Below are 15309 nucleotides of genomic sequence, written 5' to 3' on the forward strand. Positions count from 1 at the left end.
GTTCCTTTGAGCTGGCTGGAAGGTTTCTATTAATATAGCATCAAATTATTGAATTTTGGACAATAATGTTCACACTTGGGAAGCCTGTAAATGCTTTGACAGCAAAGAAACACGGTAGACCTTGTACCCTAAAAAAAGGTAGGTTGTACACTAAAAAAAAAAAAAAAAAAAAAAGGAAGGTAGGAACAGGCATACTGAAGGAACAAAACTGCAATTAGTGGCAAACAACTAGAATGAAAGGGAGAACAGCTACGTAACTCCTCTGTAGGTGTGTATGTGCATATACCCATACTCACAACTGATAACTAATTTGTATTACGGCAGTAACTGGAGTCCTGGCTGGAGTCTTGACTTTGTGCTAATCACATGCCAAAACAATCTCTGCCCAGAAGAGCCCACAGTCAAACGGAGGGGAAAAGGTATTGGAGAGGAAGTACTCGCAGGCTGTGGTGCATTTGCACATGGTGCATTCATAGGCTTTATAGGTAACCTGGACAGATTAACTGAATAGGGATAGAAACTCAAGGGCGTCAGGTCTAACAAGACAGATTTTCAGCATTTCCCGTTACTTATGTATTATTTGTGGTTAGAGACATCTATATTTCACAGTTAAGCATATGGACTGCTAGGAGGGCAAAATTGGTCTCTGTGGGTGAAAACATGTTGAAAAGTTGTGAGGTCTTCTCATAACATCCATCAGCACTGTAATGCTGCATCTCACACTGGTGTTATCTTGAATTCAATCAAAAGGCTGACATCTCGTGCATCACCGCACCACAGAGAGAATAGGTCATTTGTCTGCCTCTCAAAATCAGACCAGGAAACGCTCAGTGCAGCAGATGGGGATGAAAGTGAGTATGTGAAAGGATATGAAATAAAAAGAAAAAATGCTGCATTTTTCCTCACATTATAGGGATCCTACGTTTTTCTTGCTCTTTTAAATAAAATCCCAGCAGCTGCTTATGAATTTTGCAAGGATGAAAATCCAGGGGTATTTTTACTTGAAAGTTTTTCCATCCACACATTTTTAGATAGGGTGGTGCAAGAATGGGACAGGTTTGAAATTTGATGGGGGCATACTCTCTGCTGAGGATTAGTGCCTTCACGTAGCTGATGAAACATTAGGCTTGGTTTACCAAAGTGATGGGATGGGGGGAGAGAGAGAGTCTAATAAATCTGAGGCTGTGAATATAAAATGTGATCTTCAATTGGCAAGTTGAAAGGGCATTTGGTTACTAATGTTAGTGGAGAAGGATGCAAGTATTAAATAACCACATTTTGCGCTGGGGAGGGAAGAATCGTCTTCCCTTCCGCTCTCCAGATCACACGCTGCTACTCCTGTGCCTTATCATCTGCCTGCGCTTCCAAATAAGACCCTGTCCCACATGAGAAGAGAAGCAGTGTGTCTATTTAGTCCCTAAATAGACTGGACTCGGTTAATCTGATTTGGATTAATTTTTTAATCTGGATTTGGTTAATTTTTTGGTGTTCTGTTTTCTGATGTGGAAGGGCCTGGAGTCTGGCACACCTGAAGTGTGCTTACCCTTTCCTGCAGAGCACAGCACTGTCAGTGCTGCTGCTTGCCTGATCCCTCAAAGCTGCGGGCAGGAGAGGGGCTTGGCTGTTGCAGTTTGCCATGGCAAGCTGGATGGCACAAGGATGTGTAGGTAATCACATGCATATTCTTATCTATGGTCTTAGATATTAACATTTGTAGTGGCTAAAACATGAGTTGAAAGCTGGAAGGTGCAATCTCTTCCTTGATTTTGCTTTTCTTCTGATTATTTATCTATTTAAGCTGGAAGGTATATTAGGACAATGAGAGGTTATGTGAAAGTTTAGCTTTTGGTTGATTTAAGATCAGTTACAGTGGTGTCAGGATTTGCTATTCTAACCTCCATGACTTTAAAACACAGTCAAACTGGGTCTTGCTTATTCTTCCTTTGTGTCTAAAGAAGGTCTACAAAGCAAGGCAAGCCTAAAGGCAATCCACTCCGCAATACTGAGGTTATCCTTATTCTGGTCTTGTCTTCACTGAGAAAAAGTGTTTTTTAGTTTGAGTTGGCTTGTTGTGAGGAGGGGGTATGAAAAGGATTGCAGTGTTTACCCTGGCTCTCAGGCCGAAGTGAGGGCTGGGATCAGGTGCTGGGTCTGTTGATCCGCGTGTGGGCCAGCGGCATCTCAGCAATGGTCATGGGTTTTGGACTGGGGACGGTATTTTACTCCTCCAGGAGTACCTGGGAGTGCTCTGTGTAGCTAGGTAGAAGACAGCTGAAGTTGTTGAAACTATATTGGTGTAACTGGGCATGGCCAGATGTTTTGCCTGCCAGACTGCCAAACTGGGTATAAAAAAAAGTGGTTTTAGCTTTACCTCACTAACCTGTCAGCTGAGACTTGCTAACTGGTCTGGGAGGGGTCCTCGTCCCTTATAGCAAGGAGTAAAACAGAGTCACACAAGCAAGAGGCGAGAGGGAATGAACGGGGCCTTTGTAGCATTGATACAAATTCTCGTCTGGATATCAGAAAAGATCAAATGAATTTTAGTGAAAATATCTTGGAGTCTGGGATCAGTGAAATGGGTCAGGAGGAACGAGTGAGCTGAATGTTTCTGTGCTGAGAATAAACCTCCGTCGTGGAACTAATGAGGCTTTGAAGTCATTTAACTGACATGAAACTTTGAAATCCTTTGTAAGAACTGAAATGCTTTAAGGACTGTTTAATAAAGCTCTTGACTGGAAAAGAAGCAAATATTTTATCAGGCTGACATGGAGTGCTTTTTGTTTCAGGTTTTGGGGGAAGGGGGACTGGCAATTACATTTAATTGGTATCCTTTTCCTCATGTTATCATTGGTGTATCGATTGCTGGGAAAACAAAATACATGTTTTTTAAAATTTACTGTAAAGTAACGGCTCTTTTGTTTGTTTTGTTTAGCTCTGTGTTCTCAAAACAGCTCATTTTTCTTTGCTTTGCTGGTGAATCTAATGTTTTGATTGAAAACGATACTAAATAATCAGTTCAATGGGATATTTAATGGCAGGAAAAACTATTTAAAATATTTTTTCCCCATAGGAAAATCATGCCGTTTTCTTTTCAAGTCTAAGCAGTCTTTCAATGCTAGCGTGAGTCTACATTCTTCCTACGAGCTCAGTGGAAAAGTAAACACGTGGGCACACCGCGTGTGTGAAAACCGCAGAGGTCAAGGTATAGTCAGTCTCGGGGATGCCGCTGCCGGAGGTGTCCCTGCAGCAAGTCCAGTTTTCCCCCACTGTCATTTTAATGCACGCTTTCTTAGACTTTCTCCGAGGAGCTGGCAGGGCTGCAAGGCCGGCGGGCGAGTGGTGCGTGTTTCCCTGGGAGGCATTCGGCCATGGCTGCCTTGGCGCTGCTGTTGCCTCCCCGCCGCCGGAGGTCGCTTCCCAGCCGTGATTGTCCAGGGGGCCACGGCACGCACCCCGTTCACTGCCGCAGCCCCCCGCTCCCCTGGCCCCGAGGGATTTTCTCACTCTGCGGAAGGACACTCAGCACACTGCCCGAAGCATAAAGTGATTTAGAAAGGTACTTTTGCAATGGCCTGGGAATATTTTCCAAAGCAGTAACTCATTGTCCCCGTTTGAGCAGAAATTCTGAGCCTGAAAGCTGCCGCGGGTCAGCAAAACCTGCGAGGAGGCTGAAGGAGCGTCACAAAATGCACGCGGCACGTGACGCAGCAGTAGTTACAGCTGACAAATTTGTATTTGTCCTTCGTACGTCAGGCTTAACATGACACATTTCCGTACACTACCTCAGCCTCAGTGCGGATGTGCAGCTTGCTGCAGGCTAAGCAAACTGCTTCTGTTTAAGCGTTTTTGTACTAAACTATGGTAGAAAAAAACAAACATGGTTTGAAAGGTGTTATTCTGGGAAACTCACTGCAAGGTTCTTCCTAGCATGCCAGTTTAGAAACAGCAGAAGTTAGGATGTGCTACAGATACGAGGAGCCTGAGCATTTGGGAATAGCAAGATTAATCTCAAATAATTTCAAAGTAGTCATGTTTTTATAGTGCCTGTTTATATGTAATACCACATATCAAGTCAGCAGGAATCGTTCTGAGAACAGGAGACCTTCCATTGACTGCTTCATCAAGTTACCAGCATCGGTGGTGAATGGAGCAGCGGGAGGGAAAATGCATCCGGCAGTACAGCGGCATGTGCTATCTCCATTATAGCGTGGGGTATGTCACAGTCTCCACTGTAAATGTAGTTTGTGCAAGGTTTTCAAATTGGGTATAAAAATTCACTACAGGTTGAAATTTATCAGGCAAATGCTCTGTTCCTTCCCCAGCATTTATTGTCTGTCTTGTATATATTGCCCTTGGGAGTGAAGACACTGGTTTCAGATCTGTGACAGGATTTTTTTTAAATTGGCCTGATTTGTTTTTAAATGAGAAGAAAGTGAGTTCTCTCCTCCCCAGAATGGATTGCGAACTACGGACTGTTGACAACAGCAATATAGTTAGCAAATATATTACTCTAAGCGAGCTCTTTGCAGGCGATTAGCCTGTGCAATAGGCAGGCCTCCTCTGTATTTCTCAGCTGAACTATTTAAAAGACTGAAGTATGATCAGCGAGTCAAACTACCGCATTTGAGAATGATCATCCTTTGTGCCTAAGCAGTGTGTACATATTGTCAATGTACCATCTATAACGTGCCATTTTGTGCTGCTGTAATGATTTCCTTTCCTAGTGCCCCCCCCCCCGGGATTAACAGTCTGGATGGGAGCCTTGACACAAATAGGTTTGCATCCTGGAAGGATCCATAATGCAGCAGCGGCCCTGGGAAAATAAAAGCATACCTGTTGCATAAGGTCATCATTATTCCTGTGGCATCTTCTGAGGTTGTCTAGGGAGATGCTTGTATTTTAGCTGCCCCTCAACAGCATCCGTCTCATCTTGGGTAATGCAGCTTCCGTGTAATGAAAAATAACGCAGGGGCTGGTGCGTAGGTTGCATGGTGAACGTGGGTATCATGCAGTGCTACGGAGAGCAAAAATGTGGATGTGGCTTTTATACCAGAGGGGATGCCTCTGTGTAGCCCTCCCTTCTCGCTCTGGTGGCACTAGAGTAAATTCTGCCTTTCTGATGCATATCGCACCTTCATTTTGAGTGGTGCCACCGAAATCTTACCCGTTAGTTACTGGGTATTTGACCCAAGGGAATGATGGGTTACAAGGGGAGAGCAGGGAGGGCAAGAGCATAACTGCGGTGTTTCCATGGTGCCCTGTGAGGGGCTGGAGAAGTGCAACCCTTGACAAGCTGCCCTTCAAACGCAGCCTTGGTGGCATCCAGTCCCAGAGGTGTGTGTCCAGAGGTGACGGAACCGAGTTTGGGGTCCATCTGTCAGCCCGCCACAAGGAGCAAGGCACTTGCCTTGACAAGTGTCCTTTGGGTCTCCTCGGCTCCATCCGCCTCATATCTTGGAGGGGTCACCGTCCTCTGTTGGGTGTCGGGAGGATCCCACCAACCCCCTTGGCACTTCTATGCCCAGGCTGCCAGAGCAGCTGTGCCGCCCCTGGGGCTGAGCACTGGCCTTGGAGGACAGCCTGGCACCAAGGTTTGCAAGGAGATATCAAACACAGCATTGCAAAGGGTGCAAGAAAGAGGAAAAGGTTATTTTAGTGTTAGTGAGACGGTTACTCTTCTCCCCTTCAGTATCTGAGGAGTATGCTACATAAAAGGGTAGGTGGGAGCCAGAATTGTCAATATCTCAGATGCTTTAAATGTGTGAATCGATTGGAAATTCGAGACGCGAATTGTTGATCTGGGTCAGCGCGCATCCTCATAGTTGCCTGCTTGTTTATTTATTAACCATGCAGAAAGCTGAGACTGGCTTTGGCAGGTGAGACCGCACCGAACGGGGAGGCCCAACTTCGAGGCCCTTAGAGAAACTCAGGTCTCAGCACAAATGTTTAGAGCAGGTTGGATGTGCCTTGGCAGTGTTTCGGGCGCAACGTGGCGGTGGCCGGCTTGGCCTGCGGGTCACGCGGGACCCGGTGTGCACAGTGTAATTTGAATTCTGTGTAAATAATGACATACAAACCATGGTGCGTACAAGCAAGCAAAGTATAAAGGTTGTTGCATACTTCATACCTTCAGAGATGGTGGAAATATGTGACTCAACTGTAAGGCACATTTGACAAAAGTTCATTGTGCAGCCATCAACAGGAGATTAAAAAAAAATGCTAGAATTATCACCACCCTTTTAAAGGCATTCCTATATAACTAACATATCATTTCCTGTATAGTTACACACATCATTGCATAGTACCATGAACTTAACTCTTATTACCACCCCAGTGGGAAAACCAGTGTTATTCACAACAGGTCGCTTTTCAGTGTTGTACTCTTATTTTCAATTAAAACAAATAACAGATTAAATATTAAATAGGTAAGTAGGGAAAGTGAAATTAATTGATTTGCAGACACCAAGGTGTGGTAGACAGAGGAAATTTAAGGCATTTTCACTAAGTTATATTGCATTCCTCTGTCTGGATTAGATACATGAAAATTTTTTTCTGGGAAAACTGGGTAACTCTTAATATATTAATGTGCAGTGAAGCAACAATCTTAAAAAAAAAAGGGGGGGGGCAGCAAATACTCCTGGTTGATTTTTATTAAAGTAGAAATATAGTACAGCAGTAACAGCTATTACTGTTAATACGGACATTTTAGTTTGTCATCTCCTTGTTGACTTATGTTTATGGACTCTGTAGTCAGTATACACAGTACAAAGAAGGGAATACAGGAACTAAAAAATACCTTTTTGAGCAACTTCAAAATATCTCCTGGTCCCAGATCTTCAAATGTCTCCTCTTAGAGGACTTTGGGTCTTGGATCCTTTTCCCTCTGTCTGCTTATTGACCTTGATATTTTGTGTTTCTTGTGCGAGGAGTTCAGCAGCCGGGGGGTCGATCACCTGCTGCATGAGATGGAGGGTGGTTGTGCCAAGCATGGTGGGCAGCTGTGCTGTGCCGCCGCTCTGCTTTGCACCTAGGTGCTGAGAAACGGCGGGCTGCAGGGCGCATGCTGCACTGGAATATCATGAAATCCTTTTAGATGGGTACTCTTTTCCTGTAGCAAGCACATGCTCAAGAACAAAATGCACCGGAAATACGGGGTTTGCTTCTGCGTAGGGTAGGTAGAGGTTTGGCGGTTTAGGAGCTTTTACAGTTTATGCCGGTAGGAGGTTGGCAAAGAAATGAGAAGCGCTGTGTTGGCGATTCGGCCTGTTAACCTGCCTAACCCCACGCTTGGGAGAAACCTGCTCCGGGTGCTCCGAGTCTGTTCCCACCTTGGCAACCCTCGCTCTTGGTTTTCCCTGCACAGGCTCTCCCCGACAGGCTTTCCCAGCCCTCTCCCATGCAGGGGCTTGAGCTGGAGCCCCACGCGGAGCTGCTGGAGCCAAGCTCTGCAGAGACTTCCCATTGCCTTTGGGGACTCCTGTATTTCACCCGGAAGCAGGACTCGAACCATTACCAGGCACCCGAAACTCGAAGGCTGAACCAAACCATGGGCAAGGGCAGGTGGCTCCGGGGGAGCTGTTCTGCTCCTGTAATGTCCAGGCCCAGCTGTCATTTAGGAAAGGGGCTCCCTCCCCTCCTTTCCCACCAGCAAGCAGCTCCGTCTACCCAGCACGAGCGTGAGCGTCTCCCAAAGCAAGAGGCGACCCTCGCCCACGCGGGGCTCAGCAGCACCCCGAAATCACCGTCCTGCCCAGCAGGGCTACGCCACGTCCCTCTAGCCACTAGCGAGACAGAAAGGATGAGGGGAAAAAGAAAACAGCCCTGAAGCCTTCCGTCCCTTCCAGCCGATGGCGGGATGCAGCGCCCCTTTGCTCTCCGGCTCCTTCCCTCAGCGCTGCGGGCCCTCCCGGTGGCAGCGCGGGACCCCGGCCGGCGGTGCCAGGAGCGCCCTCACCGAAACAGATAGCCCTGAACAACATAGGATTCAGCGTGCAAAACAATATTTGACTATGCCTTAAAGAAAGACACCTACAGGAATCTCTTCAAGGTGTCTGATCGTGACAGATGAGCTGTTCTTTCCCTCGTCGAGGTATTTCCTCTGCCTCCAGCCCTGTAGCTTTTTAAAGCGGCAGTGGGGGATTTTATTAAGTTTTATACTTTCATCTTCTGTGGTTATCTGTCTCTCTCTCTGTGGGTCTGTACAGCATGCTAATCCCTCAAGTCTCTTACACAGCATAATTTTCATCTTAATTTTTCTATTTCTCAATGTTAAACGAGTTTATCATGGGAATAGAAGGTCATTTCCTGTCCCTACTAGATCATTAATTTTCTGTGAAAACACAGAGATCTCACGCTTTTCAAACAAACAAAAAAAATCAAAAACAGCCAATCTAATTTGCAAAATATTTTCCTGTGCTGCAGAACCTTGAGCAGTGAAGATACTAGGGTAAGCTACAGACACTAAAGAATTTTAAAATGGGTATTTTTAAAAAGAGAGAGAGATTATGAGAGAAGTATAAAATGGCTTTTTAATTCATTAACAGCAATAACAGTGTTTATTTTTTCAGCTTGAATTGGCTGAGCATTCTCTTCATTGTCTTTATTTTTAGAAACATTTGCTCTTTATTCTTCAAAACAAGATGGGCTCAATTTGTTTTTTTTTTTGGTTCACATACTTGTCACTCTTTGAATAAGTGATTTTTTTCTTCCTGGTTTCTGTGTTTGGGAGTCTCTGCCTCCCTCTATTCTGTTTTGGCCAAAGCTGAAAAAGGAAACAAACAAAAACCCTCAAGCCTGTATTGGAAAATATTTTCTTCAGAACATTTCGTGAGATGTGAATAATCATGAATTATTCTCCTTAGGCTAGCAGCAGTAGTGGAAAATAAATGACTAATCTGTTTACTTTTAAAAATCCTTTTAAAAAAATCAAATGGCTCTGATAAATTATTCGAATTGTACCGAACCAGCCCTAGCTATTAATTCTCGACATTTCTGTAGTCTCGCGCTTGCCGTGGCATCTTGCTGCCAAATCCAAGGATTTACAAGTCTCGGGAGAGACTCTGAGATTTCCCGCTTCCCTGCCTTGGCCATTTTTTTAGCCTTTGTTCGTTTTTTTTTCCCTGGTCCCCTCTTAGTTTGCAGGTTATAGTGCCATTCCCGCAAGCATGTATGCAAGCAAGTAAACGTGCGTGTGTAACCAGTTCAGTGAAACTATTTGTGTGGCTGCAGACAGAGCAGCAGCTGAAGGCTCAGCCTCTCAGCACACCCAATTTTGGAGTCGCGCTCCCTTCCCTATTATTTTAATAACAAACCTGGCTGAAGGGCGGGGGGGAGAGCCTCGCTCTGACAGGCCTGGCAAGCGTGCCAGCACCTCTGCGTCTTTCAGCTTTAGGTAGGCGAATTCAGCTGCGTGCAGGTGAAAATGTAAATTTGGGGGGGCTCTGGTGCTTTCCCATGGTAACAGAGTTAAAAATGGACAAGTTTCCATGGTGATTATTATCACAGGATGTGATGCTCGCTTTAGGAGTGGCACATTTTGTGCAACGCGGCACGGCGCTCCTCCAGACAAATTCTGCATACGGCAGCTCTCAGGGCAGAAATTATTTATCCTGCTAAATAAATGAATGCACGTCACCATTAATTTGCTGCCTTTTGGCGGGGGGGGGGGGGGGGGATCTTTTTAGGAAGTACGCTGAATATTTCACGGAGCTGCTGAATGGGAAAGATCTCTGCCCCCCCCCTTTTTTTTAAACTAACATTTGCCTAGTTAAGATAAAGGATTAGGCTGTCAAAGTAAATTTAAAGTTGCTTTGATTTTTTAGTCTTTGTATCTTTTATTAATCAGATGTCTGGCTCATATTCCTGTCTTTATCTAGCTCTGGAGCAGGGCGAGCGTTTGGGGTGGGGGGGGTAGCGGTATTTTTTTGTTTTGTTTTGCTGTTTTTCTCGTAGGGAGCAGAACCGCGGCGCTGCCGAAGGTGCTGGCGGCGCGGCCGGGCTCCTTTGTTACCCTGCGAACTGCAGTTCCTGAGGTGCTAGGGCGAGCGTGCGGGGATTGGCTGCTTTATTTTAGCAAAGCCTGCAAGGACAAAAAAGGGATGATTATTTTCGGGGAACAGAGGACCCTTTGCCTGCAGTGGAACATTTCTTAGCGGTTTATTTTTAGGAATGTTTGTTTTTGTGCTTTTGTTGAGTTAAAACAGTGTGCTGTCTCTCGGCTCTGCCATACACTGTCATTACATGAAGCTTTGTTTAAAAATGTAAAATGGACTGCCCAAGTCCTTGTTTTATGCTACATGCTGGAGAGTTTTTTTTTTCCTTTGCCTGCAGTCAGTTTGCGAGTCCTTTTAAATTATCTGTGTTTACGGCTAAATATAAGTTCCTCAGAACTCTTTGTACAACACTCACGGCTGTATGTATATACAGCATATATGTATATATACTGTATAGTACCCTGAAGTGTGGAAACATTTAACAGGTTTTTTTTGGTGATAGGGTCTTTAAAGGCAATTGCAAATATTATTTTAAGAAGGAGATTTATGCAGTGCCTAAAATGTGTTTCTGTTTTGCAGGCCAAATTATGTCTGTGCAGATGCTTCTGGCAGCACGGAGCCACTGCGGGTCCTGGTGACAGCAATGTAAACTTGGAGTCTGCAGAGTCTCACAAGCCCTGTAAAATGGAGGAGCTGTACAAGGACACCCAAAACCTGCCCATGGACGTTACCAGTTCGCCTTCGACGATTGCCAACAACAAACTCGAAAACGGGGTTGCGCAGCTGATAACGGCAGAGGCCTGGAACATCAACTCGACGGACCTGATGAAGAAGGCGCTTTCTCCGCTGGTGACGGTGCCTGCTCCCTCCATCCTCACGCCGCCGGCCGAGTCACAGAGTGGGGTGGCGCTCAAGGTGGCTGCCACCGTGCTGCAGCCCATCTGCCTGGGGGACAGCCCCGTGGTGCTGCCCATTCACCTGCAGGTCGCTGGCAGCGCCACGCCGCAGCTGGCGGCCAACGGCAGCACGCCCTACGTCATGACCACCCAAGGCCCCGTCCCGCTGCCTGTCCTCCTGGAGCAGCACGTCTTTCAGCATTTGAATTCGCCCCTGGTGCTTCCCCCGGGCGCTCCCTGTGCCACCAACCCTCTCCATGGCAATCTCTTCCAGGGTTCCTCCGCCCCCGTTGGGCAGCCCCAGCTCCTGGATCCGAAGCCTTCCAGCCAAGCCCCAGAGCCTGTCCTGCCACCAGTGTTTCAGACACCTGGCTTCGCTGCCGTCCTGCAGGATCTGTTTCCATCGCAGGGCACCCTGGGCTCTGCCCCCTGCCAGCCACCCCCCGACTATGCGTCCCTCCCACCCCAGGCCTTCAGCTCACCGCTGTCACCACTGGTCCCGCCGGCCACTCTGCTGGTCCCGTACCCCGTGATCGTGCCCCTGCCTGTCCCAGTGCCCATCCCCATCCCCATCCCCATCCCCGTGCCTCACAGCACCGAAGCCAAGGTGGCCCCGGACTACCCTAAACCGCCACTGTTCACCCTGCATTCCTGCAAGGGCACCCAGACGCCCCTGGAGAAAGAGGAATCAAAGCCCTTCGACTTCATCCACCAGCGGGAGTTTTCCCAGCTCAATCGCCACACAGTCATCAAGATGAGCAATGAGAACGAGGCCCTGGACCTCTCCATGAAAACGGCACCCCTGCTCAAGGCCAGCGAGGCCAGTTTGCAGGTACCACCAGAAGACGGGGCGCTGGACCTGTCGCTGGCATCGTGCCGCAAGATGGGCGGTAGTGGGGGCCACACTGACGCAGCCGGTACCATCTGCTCCGGCTCCATGCTGGACAATGCCGCACACGCCGTGCTGGACAAGTTCTCCAGCGCAACAACCCCCTTCACCTCTTCCAAACCACACGAAACCTCAGCCAAGGTCGACGGCAGGATCATGGGTAACAACTCGGCCGAGCTCCTGCGACAGCAGCAGAAGTGGCTGGTGGACCAGGCGGGCAGAACAGCCTGCGAGCCAAAGGCCGGCAATAATATTGAGATAGTAAGCACGTCACAGACAGCCAAAGTGATAGTGTCCGTCAAAGATGCTGTGCCCACTATTTTCTGTGGCAAGATCAAAGGCCTCTCGGGAGTATCCACTAAAAACTTTTCCTTCAAAAGGGACATGCCCCAGGACTCTGTGCTGCAGTGTTACGACGTGAAGAACCAGCCGGAGCCTAGGGATAACGCAGAAGCTCTTAGGAAACCCGTAAAAAACAGGAGTGTAAAGTTAAAGAAAATGAACTCACCAGAAATACATATTCTTCCAATCAAAAAGCAACGGCTTGCTGCCTTTTTTCCAAGAAAGTAAATTATGGGTTTTTAGAATTTTAAGATTATTATAAAAAAATAATAAAAAGGATGCACTTGGTTTTAAACTCATTTAAAACTTTAAACTATCTTTGTAAGTTATTTTTGGGGGAAGGGGGAGAGGATCAGATGTAGATTCCCTATAAGCTGGGCTTTTTTCTTTTGTTTTTTTGTTATCGAATTTTGACTTTTCATGAAAAACTGAATAAAAAGCAACCTATTTTTCAAGCAGATTGCACATTTTGCAGCTTTAATGGAATAATAGATGAGTCAGAGGGGTAAGAGCTATTTTCACTGCCATAAAGTGCTTTGATGATGTAATTCTTCATAATGGTTAGAATGGAAATTTCAAAATAAATGTTTGTATGTGCTAATTGGTTGCAGCATTTTTGTCATTTCTGAATTGTTTTCATTATATGGAAAAGGATTGGCAAAAGTCTGTAAACTGTAAAGCGCTACAATTGATTTGTGATGATCCTAAAATGTTAAGATCACCAGGCTAAGAAAAATTATATTGTCCAATAGCACTATCGGAGAGCACTGCTGAACAGCCAGTAACGATGTGCCTAAACCAGCTTCTGTAAAAGTGAGAGTAAGTGAGCAGTACAGCTCAGGGCACAGCTAATGCCAGTTTCGTTACTAGAGACACATATGAAACAGTTTAAAAATATTAAGTAATATTAGCAACTGTTTCAAAAAGAAAACCCTAAAAGTCGGGGGAATTTGGTGGCCGGGGTTGAGGAAAAGTCACATAATTTTTCCCAGCCTGACTATAGATATATGGAAAAGTTGTTTCATTGTTAGTTTTATAATTTTCTTTGATGGCTGAAATCAATGCACATAAAAGAGTAGAACTATGTAACTTTATTATTTGACAGTGTACAAGCCACCCACATAAATGGAGAAATGTGAATGTATAATTAAAATAAAAGTTCTGGTAGGTTACAGTTTTGCACTTGTGTATGAAAATGAGCTGGAGATGCATTATTGTATGTCTGCTTTTAAATTCACATGCCTTGCTTGTAAAAACGCATCCCTCGGAAGAACGAACATGAGAGCAAGGGAACGGTTTTTGATGGACGCTCCCTTTTTGTGGTTAGACCTGTGAACTTGGGAAAACTCTCCTTTATTATTTCATATGACACGTTGCCAGAGCAGCACCACTATTGTCTAAAGAAAAAAAAAAAAAAAAAGCCAATTTTAAAACACCTCAGCTGGATCACCTTTACCTATTTGCAGTCAAACTACTTCCACGCTGCCTCTTGGACAGTTTTGGGAAGGGTTTTGCAGTAGTTCTTGCAATGAGAAGTTGTCCAAACAAGCAGCTTCCAGTTAGAAATCTAACCTCAGCTTCAGGCATAGGTCTAATTCTGAAATCTGCTGAAACGCTTGATGCAAACATAAATATAAATTCACTATTCAGAAAATGCATCCTCATCAGGAAGTTAGGAAAGGCATTCTGCTTTTTCTGGGCTAAAGTATTGCTGCCATCTTGCTTAATAGGAAAAGCAGGGACTTCCACATAACTGTAGTATCATATTCTATCAAGTCCCCACTTTTAACAAGCATTTTTTAAAGCCTGTTATTTTTCCCAAAGCTGGTAAAACAGAGAGTGTTCAGAATAGCTTAAAGCACTGTTAGATTCATTAATGTTTAGTTGTCTGACTGTATTTTTAAAAATGATTTTTATTAATTGAAAATACTCTGCTGTTTTGTTTTGTTTTTTTTCCTAGAAGCAATGCTGATGAAATGCATCATCTTCTGGCTAGTGCAGCGCAGAGGTTGAGGCTTTCAAAATTGCTTGGGCTGGCCATCCCACTTGTCACGACCTGGCCCTTTTTGAGGCAGGCCACTGTCAAGATCTTCTGAAAAGGTGGTTTTTCCAGGGCTATCAGATTATTTTAAAAGGAGGAAGTCACAGAATCAGCTGCTGCCCTTTTTTTATTTCTCAATTAAGGCAAGCAAGTTTGAGGAAAGTGTTATGGATCAGGTTAGTGAGTTCTGTTTTTATTTTATTTTTTAAAGTACAGGCTGCTCACACTGGTGTCATGCTGGCATTGACCATCCCCTGTCCCCAGTCCTCCCTGCATGGCATCACCCACAGCACCCTCAGCAGGTGAGGGGCCTGCAGCTGACCCATGCACCTCCCACCATCCCCCGGTACTTTCGTCAGTGCCAAACCTGGCAGCAGCTGATGAGGTTTCATATCCGTTAGCCTCCCTCCTTTCCACTGCAGGCTTCACTGGGAGCTGTTAGTGCTCCTGGGTTAGCTGTAATTCCCAAACTACCTCCTGGCCTGGTCTCTGCACACAGTGGTCTGGTTTAACTGAATTTAGACCACAAACCCCAGCAACCCTGACAACAAATTAGGCTAAATCAGCTTTACACCATTATAAACCCATATAAGCACTGTCTAAACACACTATGCCTATGTATAACTAATTCAGTTTAAAACCAGCTGGTGCCAATCATAAAGGCAGCCAACCTGAGCAACCATTTCGGTTGCATCTTCCCCCAGAACATTACAAGGGAAGCAAGTGAACTGCAACCTCCCCCCTCCAAAACAGAGCTAAGGAAAAACAAGAGGCTCCACATGTCCCAGTGTCCCCCTCTCCCCACCTGAGAAACAGTCCACCTAAATGCACATGGTTGTTTTCAGAACGGCCAAGCTCTCCAGCACTGTTGGTCACCGCTGACTTTCCCACTGTTACAAGGCCAGTACGCTGGCTGCAGACACCTCACTATAAATATATCAACCGAATGGACTTCCTTTGCTCGTTCTCCCTATTGCAATTTTAGCAATCCAGAAAAACAGGCAATGGTAGGAGGGATATTTTGAACAGCTGCTTTCCTGCCAGGAAGGCGTAGGACAGCTCATGCTGCCATGCTACCATTTCACGTGATTCTGGTTGTAAAGGCTACGCTGTGACAGCAGAAACAGCCATGCAACAGCGCCTTTCGGT

At 45.8% G+C, this 15309-nt stretch overlaps 1 protein-coding gene across 1 annotated transcript; it reads left to right on the plus strand.

The window, feature by feature from the left end:
* Positions 1 to 10600: 10600 nt before the first annotated feature.
* On the plus strand, positions 10601 to 12720 carry RAI2 (retinoic acid induced 2). Its single transcript, XM_026061493.1, has one exon. It carries the CDS (start codon positions 10677 to 10679, stop codon positions 12345 to 12347), a length of 1671 nt encoding a protein of 556 aa, XP_025917278.1. The 5' UTR covers positions 10601 to 10676; the 3' UTR covers positions 12348 to 12720.
* Positions 12721 to 15309: the final 2589 nt, after the last annotated feature.

This window comes from Apteryx rowi, unplaced genomic scaffold (genome assembly GCF_003343035.1).
Source record: "Apteryx rowi isolate R43461 unplaced genomic scaffold, aptRow1 scaffold_181, whole genome shotgun sequence".
Taxonomy (NCBI): Eukaryota; Metazoa; Chordata; class Aves; order Apterygiformes; family Apterygidae; genus Apteryx; species Apteryx rowi.

Coding starts and splice junctions, on each gene's coding strand:
- RAI2 (XM_026061493.1), top strand. CDS start 10,677: ATGGAGGAGCTGTACAAGGACACCCAAAACCTGCCCATGGACGTTACC.